Below are 15,167 nucleotides of genomic sequence, written 5' to 3' on the forward strand. Positions count from 1 at the left end.
TCTCCATAGCAAACTTCGTCCACATTTCTGTGGGAGTTACGGAAATTTTCTTGGGGAAATTAATCAGTCTCAGATTTTTACTTCTTTGTTGGTTCTCTATATTTTCAATTTTCCTCAATATAACCATATTATCTTTCATCGTCCCTTGGTTCAGCTTTTTCATTTCCCCCCATTTCAGTTTTTAGCTGTATAACTTCCATTTTGTTCTCTGTAATTTTCTCTTTTATTTTTTGCAGTTGTATTTCTGTCTGCCCAATTTTCCTTGCCATTGGTTTAATTTGCTTTAATATGTTGTTATTCATTGTTTCTATCGCCATCCATATTGATTCGAGGGAAAAAGTCTCTGGTCTTACCAGCGGTGTTGGTTCAGGGTATAGTTCCTGCAGTTCCTCTTCTCTAAGCTCAAGAGACTTGCCAGGAGATAATTTCTTCCAGCACCTGCTTCTCTCCTCCTCGGATCCAGTGGTTACCGGAAACGCCGTGATCCCGGGGCCTGCACCAGCTCCGGCAATTCCTCCTCCACAGCGCTACCCGGAGGTAGCTCCGGGTGTTCAAGGTTTCCTGTCCGACTGACCGCTGGGTTTCCGGGAGCTGTCCTTTCGTCCGGGGAGAGAGATAACAGCGAGTCGAGGAGGACGCCGGCTGTTTCCGCGTCTCCACGGCGATCCCCCAGCGACTCCTCACCCGGTATTACCGTTCCTCTGAGGAGGTGAGCGTCCATCGGCCCCCCCGAATCGTGCCCACGGGGGGGGGTGTGGTTCTATAATTAGTCTCTCTCTAGCCCTCCACTATCGTCCAGAGTGAGGCATAAGGAAAACTTCAACGCGAAGAAATAACCAAACGGGGGGAGAGAGACGTTACACATCTTGGATCTCCCAGCATGTCTGGTTTCCCTCTTCCTGATGCGCTTTCTGCTTCAGCACGCTCAAATTTATCTCCAGCAGTGACAGCAATCTTCTGCCATGCCTTGCGGGAGTTTGAGGCTCCTGGAATTTCGGGTCACTGCCGACTTCCTTTCAAGGGACAATTCCAAGTGGCCCTTAGAGCTGGAAGGTGCACGCATGTGGCTCTCTCTATGCAAACCTTTCCTCTGATTTCCAAAGAAAAATCCACCGAGGCACTAGAGCATAATTTTCAAAAGCATTTGCATGCTTAGAAATGGGTTTTACACCTTTAAGTGCACTTCACTCGTGTAAGTGGGCTTTTGAAACTTGCTACAATATATGCCATTGAATAGTCCGCAGGTTTTATGCATGTAAGTGCACTTTAAGCATGTCAATGGGCTTTTGAAAATTGCCACGATAGTATTTTACATTTACACACACATAACTTCTTTGAAAATTTGCTGCACGGAAATGGCACATGCACTTTATGCCTGCTTACATGGGCGGGGAAGCTGAACCGGGAGCTAAAGAGCATGCGCACACAATGGCAAATGCCAATGCCGATGCCCACGCGCAGTTCACACACTGACCTAAGCACACACCCTACCACCACCACCACCTCTTTAAGTAGGTGCTCTGTGAAAGTCCATGTGTACTTTTAACTGGATTGAGGAAGGCAATCATCACCATACCTGGGAACTCTCCGGATATGGCCCGGAGACTCTGGAATTCTAAAAGAATTATTGGGTCTCCAGGCCAATACTGGAAATCTCCGGGTGCTGCAGAAAAACCAATCTGCTTGGACCTGGAAAGAAAAAAAGGAACTTCATTGATCTTACATGGCTGAAAAAGGAGGAACTCGACGGTAATTTCTACCATCTCCGGACCTTTTTAACTCTTAACTTCCCTTCCTCGTGACACCACCTGCTCCTGCACAGCCTGTTTCCTGTATCCAACCACTTGCCCGCCCCATCCTGTTTGCCTCTTCAATCGACATTGCGATTTCCTGCCCGTGCATCAAACGAGGAGTAAGAAACAGGCAGTGTCCACTTCTGCAGCACAGGAGGAGAAGAAAGAGGCTGCTGCTGCTCCAGGAGCTCAAGTTAGAGGCTGCTGTTGCTAGTGTGTTTTGAAAGGGGGGAGAGAGAATGAATGAGCATGTCTGTGAGAGTGAGTGAGTGAGTGTGTATTTGTATAGGAAGAAGAGATCTGAGAGTGTATGTAGGTGAGTAGGAGAGAGCTGAGTGCAAGTGAGCATGGGTGTGAAAGTGAGTGGGCATGTGTGTATGGAAGAGGGAGAGACGTGAGTGTGTGAGGGAGTGAGTGTGTTGGTGGGATAATGGCAGAAGTAAAGGTGTAAATGGACATGTGAGAATGTGAGAGAATGAGCAGTGAAAGTAAGTGTGATCATGTAAGAGTGTTTATGAGAGTAAATTTGTGAGCATTCAGTCCCACTGTGCAGTTGCCCTCCCCCCCCTCCCCCCCCCCCCCACTAATCCATGGTAATCTCAGGGTGACTGGAAGTCAAATGTTCCCAGGTATGATCATCAGACCAGCCAATTTAACCGATTTAACAGTCTAAACCTCTCTCAGTTGTCCTCTCTGTTGTAATATGTTATGCAGCAAGACATCAGAAAATATGTTAATATCTACTCCAGGATTCAATGCAAAATTGAACAATCAAGGCAATCTAAATTATTTTGTTTGTTTTAGCAATGGACCAGGTTATCTAACAACTTGTGCTGCTAGCTCTGCTGCCCTGGGGTTGCCTTCTGTCCAGTGTTATTACTGGCTTTGTAAATAAACTTGCTTTGGAATTACCTAAACGTGGCAGCTAATATGACTTTCTGGTAATACAACATCCGTTCTGTTAACTGCTTAAAAATAAAATCCCTCTTCGTTCTTTCAGTTCCTGTACAATGAAAACAGAACACTGTGCTCCTTCCTGCACCGATGTCAGGTAATTAGCTGACATCAGAAGACAATGAATGTCCTGTTACCTGATGACCTCAGCCCAAGGTCACATCCTAAGCTCCAATAGCCCCGGGCGGTGTTTAAAAAATACGAATCCGGGCGTCAGATCTCACCTGGAAACTGCAAAGCCAAAGGGGCCAGCCTGATGTCTGCAAAGTGGGTTTTTACCTTCAAACTTTATTACTTTTGTACAGCCCTCCGTTTGCTCCCCAGATTTCACTTTCTATACCTGAATGTAACTGGCCTTGAGCTAATGAAAAGGTGTGAGGTACATTTAAGTAAATACCTACATAAATTAAGCAGATAAAAGTATGGGATCTAAGGGGTCAACTATTTGACAATACTTCCTGAGTGGATTAAGGGGAGGAGTTCATTAATATATTAGAAAACACACATGGTATCCACCTTCAACCTCTCTCACTCTCTCTCTCTCTCCCTCCCTCCCTCCCTCCTATCCTCCCCTTAGACTCCTTTTCTCTTATCTCCGGTCTCTTACTCTCCCTTTCTTACCCCAGTCTCTTTTTCTCTCAATCCTCCACCACTAGCTCTCTCTCTCTCTTTCTCACCCCCCAGCTCCTCACTCTCTTATCCACACAGCCCCTTCTTTCTCAATCTCCTGCCCCTCCCCACAATAGCATCCATCCTAGTTCTCCCCCCCCCCCCCCCCCCCCCGTCTTTTTCTCTTCTCACTCCACCTTAAGGCCACTGAATTCTTTGGGTCGCATAGCCCCCACCGATCGCTGCCTCCCAGAAGGGTGCGGGACGAGTTCCCTTTCTCCCTGCGGGCCTGCAGCGGTGACCTCAGTCAGCCCTGCATGGGGTTTGCAAGCCGCACGGACCCAGCACGCTTTGGTGTCCCCGCTGAGCTCAGACCGGAGAACGCGTGCTCCGCCAAGTACTCCGCGGGTGCCGTCGGCCGGAAGCACTTCCAGGGGCCAATCTCATGTTCTGACAGTAAAATAGGGAAACGTGTGAAGAGCCGAAGCCGCTAATCAACTTGTGAGAAGATGCACAACTTTCTTGTCTCAAGGTTCCTGTAATGCTACCAGCGCTGGAGACCCATCGGCACTACGCCTCCGATTTACCCTGTCAGATAGGACCGGGGGACACTCCATGAAGCTAATCTATACTTTAAGAACATATTTTTTGTTCAGTCCACCCACTATTAAGTGGTGGAATTTGTGGCTGGATCTTTAAAAGGTTTTAGTCATGTTTATTGATCTATTAACATCAGTTTGTTTCTGGATCTATTAAGGGATAAATCTATTAACAGCTGTTATCCAGGTAGACTTGGGGATTACCATTTCTTACTACTGGGAGTAACAGGAAGGATCTACTCTCTGGAATCTGTTGGGTAATTCCAGGCAACCCCGACTGGCCACATTCAGATTTATTGGTAGGACAATTTACTTGTGTTGCCAAAGTAATATACAAAATGATTAAAATAAAAGGTAGGAAAAGAAGGGGAAAATCACTAAATAGTAATAAGCCAAGTAAAGGTGCAGGTTATAGAAGGCACAGTACCAGGGACATGTCTCAGATTTTGGTGCTGAACCCTGTTATCTCTGGTTCGGTTTTATGTCCAGCCTAGAAGCAGGATATCACATATTTTGCTGCTGTAGCCTTGTTTCTTCTCTTTCCTCCAGGATTATATAGAGTTTTTCTTGCTTGGAGACCAGATGGCTGAGAGGAGATGTGATAAGAGGTCTATAAAAATAATGAGTGGAGTGGACCGGTAAACACAATTTGGTTGTTTAACCTTCAAGAGTACAAAGACTAGGAGACACCCAATGAAGAGAACATTTTTTTTTTAACTGAGAGTTTAAACTCTGGAATCCATTGCCAGAGGATGTGGTAAAAGATGTCAGTGTAGCTAGATTTAAAAAAGGAAAAGTCCATAAACCATTATTAAGCTGGGCTTGGGGAAATCCACTGCTTATCTTTAGGATCCTGCCAGGAACTTGTGATCTGTATTGGCCACTGCTGGAGATAGGATACTGGGCTTGCTTTGGTCTGATCCAGTATGGCAAGTCTTATGTTCTTATTCTTTTCTGGAAAGTCTTGGATTTTCTCTGTCAGCTTTGGGAAATGTGCATCTCTGACCTCTTTATATTTTGCACAGCAAAGGACAAAATGCATTTCTGTTTCTATTTCTCTAGTGTTGGATTGCATACAGATTTTGTCTTCTTGGAGTTTCCAGTTTAGTTTTTGTCTGCATCCGTCAAAGACAGGATGCTGGGCTAGATGGTCCCAGCATGGCACTTTTTAACCTTTTTATATTATGAACAGGACTATTTAAATCCAACCTCAGTAATAAATGATGAGTTACAATTTAAATTATTAACAGCTTGGGCACCTGAGTGATACAACATGATTTCTTACTTGTATATGTGATTTTAAATTTAAGCTGTTATGAAATAAATGACTAATTGGGGGAAGGGGTTGATTTTGTTTTTGTACATCCCTAGTTTATTTTGTAATGCTTTTCCTCCACCCTACCCCATGAATTTTCTGCAGACACTCATGTCACTCTTATTTGGGTCTTATGGATAATTTGCTAATCAGTCCAGGGTCTTGCCTTGGTGGGGTGGGGGGGTGGAGGGGGTCTGGAATGTAAGGCCGGAGATCAAATATGCCAAGTCTTTGATATGTAGTTTTTAATTCCGATTCTGTGCAGGAGGCAGAAAAGCATCCGTGCCTTTAACCGATTCTTGTCGCCCCTTTCCTTAATCTCCAGGAGAAAAGGTGCACTTTGGGGCCCTCCCTCCCCCCCCCCACCGCCACCCCATTCGGGAAGGGGAACCTGCCGAGAAGGAGGATGATTAATAGCGGCTCTGGCGGTGAGGATGAGTGAGCTGCTGAGGCGTCTCGCTGCTTCCTATCTCTCTCTCTCTCTGACTAAACTCTTATCCACCGCTGAACATCCTCTTTTTTTTTTTTTTTTCCCGCCCTCTAGTGGGGAGGGATCTCCTCCAGTAGGCGAAGGCGGGGGCGGCCTTCTCTCGTGCCCATATTTGGGCTGCCATCCAACGTCATTCTCCTTCTACGGGCAGTGTCGTCACAGACGGCCGCTCCATTCAGATAAATTCTTCCAGCGGAATTCCCTTCGCGGAAATGTAGGCAGCCGGATCGAGGCGGAGGAGGACGACGTGGACGTGGCTTGGGCTCCTGTCCAGCTTCGAACCGGGTTTTGGTTTTTTTTGGGTTCCCCCCCCCCCCCCTCTCGGGCAGAGCAGGGGGTTTAAAACGCGGATCCTCCTCCCGCCCGGGCACTTCGGAACCCGCGGTTCTGCCGAGGGAGGATGGCGGCGGCGGCGGTGAAATCCATGGACTGCCGCCTGCTGCGGAAGACCCTGCGGAAGGAGGCGGCGCGCTGCCTGGTGCTGGACTGCCGGCCTTACCTGGCCTTCTCCGCCCTCAGCGTCCGGGGCTCCCTCAACGTCAACCTCAACTCGGTGGTGATCCGGCGGGTGCGCGGCGGGCCCGCCCCCGTGCACTTCGTGGTGCCCGACGAGGCCGCCCGCGCCCGCCTGCGGGACGGCGGCGTCTCGGCGGTGGTGGTGCTGGACGAGGCCACCGCGCACTGGCGGAAGCTGCGGGAGGACAGCACGGCCCAGATCGCCCTGAACACGCTGCTGAGCCTGCAGGCGGCCCCCAAGGTCTGCTTCCTGAAAGGTGGGTACGGACGAGACGCGGCGCCCTCGCAGAAACAAAAGACCACGCTCCCGGGCGCCCACCTGGCAACGGATTAGTGCCGTGCGCTGCGCACGCAGAATTGAACGCGCACGGTGGTGGTGGTGGTGGGGGGGTTCGGTGATCGGTCCCTGCCCTCCGATCGGTTGCTCTTACGTCTCTCGGCACGGAGCCGCGGCGCCTTAGGAAGGGAACACGGCGGCTCTCCCTCGTGGCTGTGACTGCCCCTGCCTGGGAAATGGCAGATGCGCGCGCGCGCTCTCTCCGATTTCCATAGGTGAACATTCAAGGCGCACTTCGCCCCCTATCAGTCTCGTCCTATGGTTCACCCCTCCTGGTCTAGAGAGAGAGGAAAAAAAGCCAACAGAGGGAGCCGCTGCAGGGCCCAGCAAACCCCCTGGGGCGAGGAGAGGGAGTCCAAAGATGGGGGCTGGCCCGGTGGCGAATGCTGCACCCTGCGGCGGAAAAGCTTGCGTTTGATTGTCGGGACTGGGGATGCTGCGTAGGCAGCACTCGCAGCCCGTAAGGGGGGGGGGGGGGGGGTGCAGGCTGTGCCTCCGCTTATTCGGATTGTTTGGGAGAGGAGCCTGGGGGATTTGCGCCGGATGTCAGGGAAGGAGCCGGAGGTGAGGAGCCATCCGGTGCCGGCGGCCCGGGGGAGGCTGAGTCACTCTCGGATCCCTAGGCGGACACTTAACCGCTCAGCTGCCGGCTTCCAGTGCCGGCTCTCGGGTCCTTCAGTGCTGTCTGCCTTCAGATGGATTGCTTTGGATATTTGAAGGTGGGATATGTAATTCTTGCGTTGCTGTTAGTTTGCCAAGGTGTGTGGGTGCCTTTTAACCTTTTCAGAAATGTCACTGGTATATTTAAAGAAATCATCCTAAAACGCCTCAAATCCCTTGCACATATTTCACTTTCATCTTGTTACAATTGCTGGCCAAACATGCTGTGTGTGTGCATGAACCTGCACATGAAATGCATTTTTTCCATAGGTGTCTGTTGTAATTCAGTGAATCCTTTGATAATTACCCGGGTAAAAGAATGATCAGGCATGAAACCTACTCATCCCTTAGGTAAACACGGGAGAAATTCCCTTGCAGATATCGAAAGGGGACAAGAGCATCCCACTTTCTCAGAAATGAAAGGCAACATTGATTGAAATGTTATCAGAGTCCCACCAGTTAATGGATGACTTGAGTTTTCCTCCAAAGCAATTTATGGGAACAAGTGAAGTGATCAGATTTACAGATGACACTCAATTATTCAAAGTTGTTATATCAAGGGGACATTGCAAAACTGGGAGACTGGGCATGCAAATGAAATTTAATGTGGACAAGTGGAAAGTGATGCCCTTAAGGAAGAGTAACCCAAATTTATAGCTACAAAATGAAAGCTTTCACATTAGCAGTCACCACTCAAGGAAAGGATCTAGGTGTCATCCTTGAAAATACCACGAAATCTGCTCATTGTTCACAGCAGCTAAGAAAGCAAATAGAATGCTATGGATTATTAGGAAGGGAATGGGGCATAAAACAGAGAATATCATCACACCCCATGGCGTGACCTTATCTTGAGTATTGTGTGCCGTTCTGATCACCAGATCTCAAGATACAGCAGAACTAGAAAAGGTATAGAAAAGTGCAACCAAGATGATAAAGGGGATGGAACAATTCTCCTATGAAGAGAGGCTGAAGAGGTTAGGACTCTTCAGCCTGTAGAAGAGATGGCTGAGGAGAGAGATGATAGAGGTCTCTACAACAAGAAGTGAAATGGAACAAGTAAACGTTAATCCGTTTTTTATGCTTTCAAAAAGTACAAAGATCAGGGCACACACAATGAAGTTACTAGGTAATACATTTAAAACTAATAAAAAAAATAATTTTTTTACTCAATGCATAATTAAGCTCTGGAATTTGTTGCCAGAGGATGTGGTAGAGTTGCAGAAATCCTCTGCTTATCTCTGGGATAAGCAGCTTGGAATCTGTCTACCCCTTGAGATCCTGCCAGGTACTTGTGACCTGACTTGGCCACTGTTGGGAACAAGATACTGGGCTTGATGGACCTCTGGTCTGATCCAGTAGGACAATATTATGTTCTTATATTTTTTAATTTAAGTGTGTTTCCTTTTTTTTTTGGTTTTGACATGGCAGCTGCCCCTCTGGGCTTGCAACACAATGGGATCAAGCCCCCATAGGGCCAGGAGTGATGCACATCCCCACAACCATCACAGCCAGAGTCCTGTAACTGCTAATGTTGTGTCCATCCACCAAAGTCCTACTTCTTTCACTGATGAACGTATTTCAACACTTGCAATTTAGTCTCTGCAAGATCCTGCATCCTGTAGGGGGTCAGACAAAAGGGTGTTGCATGGTCTGCCTCGCACCATAATAACAGCGGGAGGATCTCCATTTCTCCAGGTTGGCTCTTGATCTGCCATTCAGGATCTTCCAGGGAGTCCATTCTTTCTCTGACCCTGATTCTGATACCTGTGCCTATCCTAGCAGCATGATCTGCAAGTTGCATCTGCCGCATCTCCTTGCTGGCAATCAGGGATGTTATGTTAATTATCTCTGCAACTTCAGGCCTCTTGTAGGCTTTTACCCAGCTAGTCCCATGGCTGGGACTCTCTGTTTTTTCCCCAGCTAGCTCAAGGGGCAGAAGCCAGGCTCCAGAATCAAATCCACATCTCCCTCATCGTAGCACAAATTAGTGCAGCTGTGCTGTTAAATATGATAAATATGTGCAATTAAATATGTTTATAGATAGAGCCTGACAAAAAAGGCTTGGGAGACAGATACTATACTATTGTACCTTTTAATTCATCATTTGACTGAATTATCTCATCACAATTAAGTAACTCCAAGTTAATGTTTCCAGTTAATGGTCTTCTGACACACATTAGAGCAAACTGAAAGTTGCTAATGAAAGCTGTTATCTATTTTTGTTTTTGCACAGGAGGATTTACAACATTTTACTCTCAATATCCTGAGTGCTGTATAGAAGAAAAATCATTTTCTCTAGAAGGAAGTGAAATGGACAGAAACCTCAACAACCACTGTGACAAGCAGGGCAGCAACCCCAAGCCTCCTTATGATCAGGTGGGTGGGTTTCCCGGAACACAAGCCCTACACATCCTGCTTCCAGTTTCTAAAAATTGAACTGCTTCCCTTGCCTTCTTTCCATATTCGCTGTTTTACCAAAGCGCGAGAAGCTCCAGGATGAGGCTGGCAAACAGTCAAATCAGAGGGCAGCTTTTAGCCTGCAGAATCCTTAAGCAGAGGTTCACCTGGGGCATCTTTAAGTTATCAACTCACCATTTTTGTGCAGTGTCTGCACTTTTAAGGGAAGGGCTGCAAAACGTTTGCGTGATCACAAGCTAAGCATTGTCCTGAAGAGACAGTAACATTTTTACTGATTGTTCTGGAAATTGTATTTCAAGATTGTTTGACTTTTTTTTTTTTTTTTTTATTTGGTTGAAAACACTTTTTATTATGGTTTTCCATTTTTTGGTATCAACAAATTTTGAGAGAGGCCCTCTTATACAGCATATAAATGCACTCATCTTTGGATATAACTTACATGACAACACTGAATGTACAGCATGCATTTCCAAAACACCTCCCTTATCAAATTTAAGCAAATAACTGCTTTCCATCCCTGTTTTGCAGTGTTACACCTCTGTGGATCATGGGTCTATCCAGTTTAAAAACACGTTTCATAACAGTCATCCTTAACCTTCTCAAAACCTATTTTAAATCTGTTGGCAGCTATGTCCCATGAATTTGGGAAAACACGATATACTGTATACATCTTTGCACATGTAACATATGCAGGTGGGCCCTAAGTGCAATTTTTAGACAAATGCAAGTGGCTATTTAAATTTTATGAGCAATTTTGTATTGTGAAAACAGTAGTTAAAAACAGGGTTGCAAAGGCACAATTAACAGTTTCAAGAAGTCAGCCCAGAATGTCAAGTTTATTATTACATTATAGTACCTTGTTTAATGAGATAACATGATCAAAAGGTCAATTATATAACCCTTGTGTACAGTGCACCTGGGTTTATGTAATTGTCGGTCTAGAATTTTGGTGTTGCTGGATCTGGTTAGAGAGGTTTCTCAGGATGGGGTGGGTGAAGTGCCACGGTTAATTAGGAGAAACCTGGTGTTAGAAACTCCAGACTTAGAAATCCTATGTTATTGCCGCTGACCTGGGAAGCTTGGGGGAGTGTTATTTGTCATGAAAGCCATATGAGATTATCCTGCCAGCCAAGGAGGATCTTGTTAAGAGTCATGGGATCCTCAGTACAGGAAACAGGGTGCCTCTAGGCAATTCTATGCTATGTTGCCAATTGTGTATTTCTTTGTGGGAAAAAAAAATCTATCCATTCTTTGTAAAATCCTGCTGTTAAAATATTGCTTGTCTATGGTGTTGGTGCCACGGGAAATGCAACATTTGGTGGGTACATTATTGACAAAATAAATCCTGTAGCTCTGTACAAATGTACCTTATATCCAGATAAATCTTTGATTTTTAATTACTTTTGGCCAATTACTGTACCCAGAGTTGCTCGCAGAATTGGAGGGAGGTCTCCACACTGGTGCTCAGCCTGTATGGTTGGCAAACTGGAAGGAGCGTATTATCAAAGCCAGTGCTGCACAGGATGTGTGCATTCATGTACCTCCCACGTACTGATCTGAACAAATAATGAGATGTGTGTGTGCGCACACTTCCTCGTATCTGTAGTCTTGTCCTTTTTCCTGTAAAATCAGAGCTTAAATTCTGCCTTGAGAGAAAATGAGAACTCCTGCAAGACCAGAGTGCTGCCTTCGCTCTCGCTGGCTTCTGAAAATAGGAAGGGTTGGCAGCAGGAAGTGGTGGGGGGACACCAGTGGGTTGGATTTGATTTCCTAATCCACAGATGTGGACAAGCCGATGGAAGTCGCTTTCTGTGTGGGTTTAGCAATTATGATTCATCGCCTACTAACACTAGGGTGTAGAGCCCCATTGGTTTTATTCAAATTGTTACATGTCATCTTGAAAACAAGAAAAAATAGCATGTAGTGTTTTATTTTTCCTTTAAAGTTAAATGTATATCTCTCTATATATATTTTTTTCTTTCTGCTTCCCATTTAACAGGGCAATCCAGTTGAAATCCTTCCCTTTCTCTACCTTGGCAGTGCCTACCACGCTTCCAGATGTGAATTCTTGGCAAATCTTCACATTACAGCCTTACTCAATGTTTCCAGGAAAAACTCGGACTCTTTCAAAGAACAATACCACTATAAGTGGATCCCCGTGGAGGACAACCACACGGCGGACATCAGCTCTCACTTCCAGGAGGCCATAGACTTCATCGGTAGGTGTGGCAAGGGGACAGCACCTCGAGAGAAATGATGCAGTGTGCACCCATTAAAAAAAAAAAAAAAAAGCCGACGCCACGGCTGAATAGGCAGTTTTGGACTTCTGCCTCAGCACAGGTGGTCTTGCGAGGGGGAAAAGATCCCATCAGGCGCTGCTAGTTTAAAAATGTGTTTTTTAAACCGCTTAACAGCCCCTGATGCAAGCACGGGAGGTTTGTCAGGGTTAAGTTTCTGGAAGAAAGCAAAGAGAGACTTGCTTTTGCACTAATCACTGAAAATGTCAGTGTTTGTTTGTGTGCACCTAACGCTGGACTTCATGATTAAAACCCCATCACGTAAAACAGCCTTGCCCCCAGCTTACGCTGGCTGCTTTTATCTAAATCCTAATGGTGTTTCTATTTTCAGTGGTAGTCGTAAGATGGAGAACCCCCTTACGGCTGATGAGAGGATGGGCCCTAGCAGGGGTGGTCCAAAACTGGCTCTTTGCGTGCATCTGGGAGCATAGGTGTTGGAGCTGGGAGTGCAGGCTTCCATTATATATGAATCAGAAACCGCTTTCTGTACAGCTGTCCCAGTTCCCCTTTCAGAGAGGTACTGGGCCTGGAGGTTCCCGTTGCCCAGTAGAATTTTTCCAGTCTGACCTTGAATCAAACCCCTTAGCGTTTCAGTACAGAGAGTTCTTTGGGGCCCTGACACTGCACGAGTGTGAGTAATTTTGTGCACCAGTGCCACTATAATAAGCAACAACCCCTAAAGAATATTCATACATATTGTTCCCAAAGTATAATTGAGTCATGTGGCTGCCATTTAGCCTTCTTAATCTACTGTCGAAGGGGGTCGCTATCTGCATGCTGCCCTCTTCCTCTGTAAATAAACTGGATAACGCTCTTCCTGGAGGCTGTTGAAAACAAAGTTGTTGGGGATTATGGATTTCACCCAGATAAGGCTAATTTTTGGTCATTAAACTTCAACATTTAGATTACAGCAGAGGAAGGAGGCAATGTAAAAACAGCAGTAAAATACCTTAGCAAACCAACAGGGTGGAGGCCACACTAGAGATGTAATAAAAGGGAGGTGCGATAATCGAGGAAGCTCTATAAACTCTCTTTAGTGTAGGTAGGACTAGAGAAAGAGTTAATAGCAGGCACCACCTAATTATTAGGCCTTTTTTGTACCGCTTTTTTTTTTTTTTTTTTTTTATCTGTCATAGAGAACTCTTACAACGTGGGCTGTAAAATTGGTTCCTTGTTATATGCTAATGCAGAGAGGAGCCAGGGGGCTTTCAGCTGTGTTATCACGCCACAGGCAATAGAATGGTAACCCCTCCTTCTGACTAAAGGTGAATCATATGGAAATCTCCACTCCTCCAGCTGCTCTTTAAACATAAAAGGGGTTTATCATGCCTACTCACAGGCAGGCTCAGTATATTCATGAGGTGTCTATATGTAAATGTGGTGCTTATTCATTTGGTTTCCTGGGTGCCTAAACCATTCTGGTTTAGCTTCTGTATTACAGGATATTGAAAGTTTTATTTAGCACAGCATCTCCGATTTCACTGTATAACTGGTTTTTGTTTTTTTTCGTTTTGCAGACACTGTCAGACATGCCGGGGGCAGAGTCCTGGTTCACTGTGAGGCTGGCATCTCAAGGTCCCCCACCATTTGTATGGCTTACCTCATGAAAACCAAGAGACTGCGCCTGGAGGAGGCGTTTGACTACATCAAGCACCGTAGGAGTATGATCTCACCCAACTTTGGTTTCATGGGCCAGTTACTGCACTATGAAGCGGAGATCCTCTCCTCCACTGGCAGCCCCCACATGACATCCTGTAAGAGAGAGGCTGTGTCCTTTTTTACTGAAGAGCTGACTTTAAGCAAGAGCTTTGATGGCTCTTGCTATGTGTTTCCTACCTCCGTTTTGACTTCTGTGCCCATTCGCTCTCCCGTGCACCAGCTGAAAGTGAGCCCCATCACGGCATCGTCATCCTGCTAACGCTCCCCGACGTCCAGGCGCCTGGATGGCTTCTCCACGGCAAACCGGGGCTCCTGGAGGACACAAATTTTAAACGCGCTCTTGGCGGTGGTGACTGACACGCAGTACGGCAGGGACACACCGGGTCGAGAAGGATGACTCGTGCTCTCTTGTTTTAAATGTGTTTATTGTCTTCTCCTTCCATTCAGCTGTGACATCGTATTCTAATTCTGAAACTCTCAAATGATAAAGATGTACCACCAACTATCAGTCCTATAAAAAAAAAACAAAAAAACAACAAGGGCTGCAGAAGCAATAACCCAGTTTGGTTTGTACATCTGAAGTTCAGGGCAGAGAAACTCTGTCATTTGTGCCCGTTCTATCGCATGAGACGGAGGTTTCACTGCTGTACATTCAAGATAAAAGCAGGATTTTTGCGACCAATATGGAAGAGGGCCTGGGGGGGGAGGGAGGGGTAAAAATGTTTACTCGGAGAGCAGCTCTAGATGAGGCAGCACTTTATCTGCTTGCACAGCTTTGCAACCCAAATGCGGCTTGCAGTTTACAAAGCCTGCCTGCTCCCATGACTAAGGAAGCAGGGGCAAAGCGAATGCTACCATTCCCTGCTCCTCTTGCCAAAAGTCCCCTGGTTTCAGAGCCTCAAAAAAAAAAAAAAAAAAAAAAAAAAAGCCCAGTTGGTTTGTCATAAGAGAAAACCACTTGCGTCATTTTATGAAGTGGCCAAAGTTTGCAAGCAGACTTCTCCCACCTTACAGATTTACATAAGAACATGCCATACTGGGTCAGACCAAGCGACAATCAAGCCCAGCATCCTGTTTCCAACAGTGGCCAATCCAGGCCATAAGTACCTGGCAAGTACCCAAAAACTAAGTCTATTCCATGTAACCATTGCTAAAGGCAGTGGCTATTCTCTAAGTCAACTTAATGAATTGCAGGTAATGGACTTCTCCTCCAAGAACTTATCCAATCCTTTTTTTAAACACAGCTACACTAACTGTCTTGATATGTTTTCTTTGTAGTTTTTTTGTTGCAGAAGTAGGGGGGGTTGGCCAAAAGTGTGTTTGGGGGGATTTCACCCATACATTCTTGGGAAATCTACTTCTTCAGAAGTATAAAGATACTTTCTGCTGTCTTTTTTTTTTTCTTGGTTTAAGATCGAGGTCATTCACTGTATTCTGGTAGCAGCAAGGCACAGAGTCCCTAGTGCTATGTTTTGTAGTGTTGCTCTACTAGTGGTCAAAACCCTGATCTTTGTAGTCTG

General features: G+C 46.1%; 1 protein-coding gene across 1 annotated transcript; it reads left to right on the forward strand.

The window, feature by feature from the left end:
- The first annotated feature begins 5,934 nt into the window (after positions 1 to 5,934).
- On the forward strand, positions 5,935 to 14,574 carry DUSP5 (dual specificity phosphatase 5). Its single transcript, XM_029610354.1, has 4 exons — positions 5,935 to 6,533; positions 9,507 to 9,649; positions 11,691 to 11,910; positions 13,506 to 14,574. Exons 1-4 carry the CDS (start codon positions 6,161 to 6,163, stop codon positions 13,904 to 13,906), a joined length of 1,137 nt encoding a protein of 378 aa, XP_029466214.1. The 5' UTR covers positions 5,935 to 6,160; the 3' UTR covers positions 13,907 to 14,574.
- Positions 14,575 to 15,167: the final 593 nt, after the last annotated feature.

Source organism: Rhinatrema bivittatum, chromosome 7, assembly GCF_901001135.1.
Source record: "Rhinatrema bivittatum chromosome 7, aRhiBiv1.1, whole genome shotgun sequence".
In the NCBI taxonomy this organism is placed as follows: domain Eukaryota; kingdom Metazoa; phylum Chordata; class Amphibia; order Gymnophiona; family Rhinatrematidae; genus Rhinatrema; species Rhinatrema bivittatum.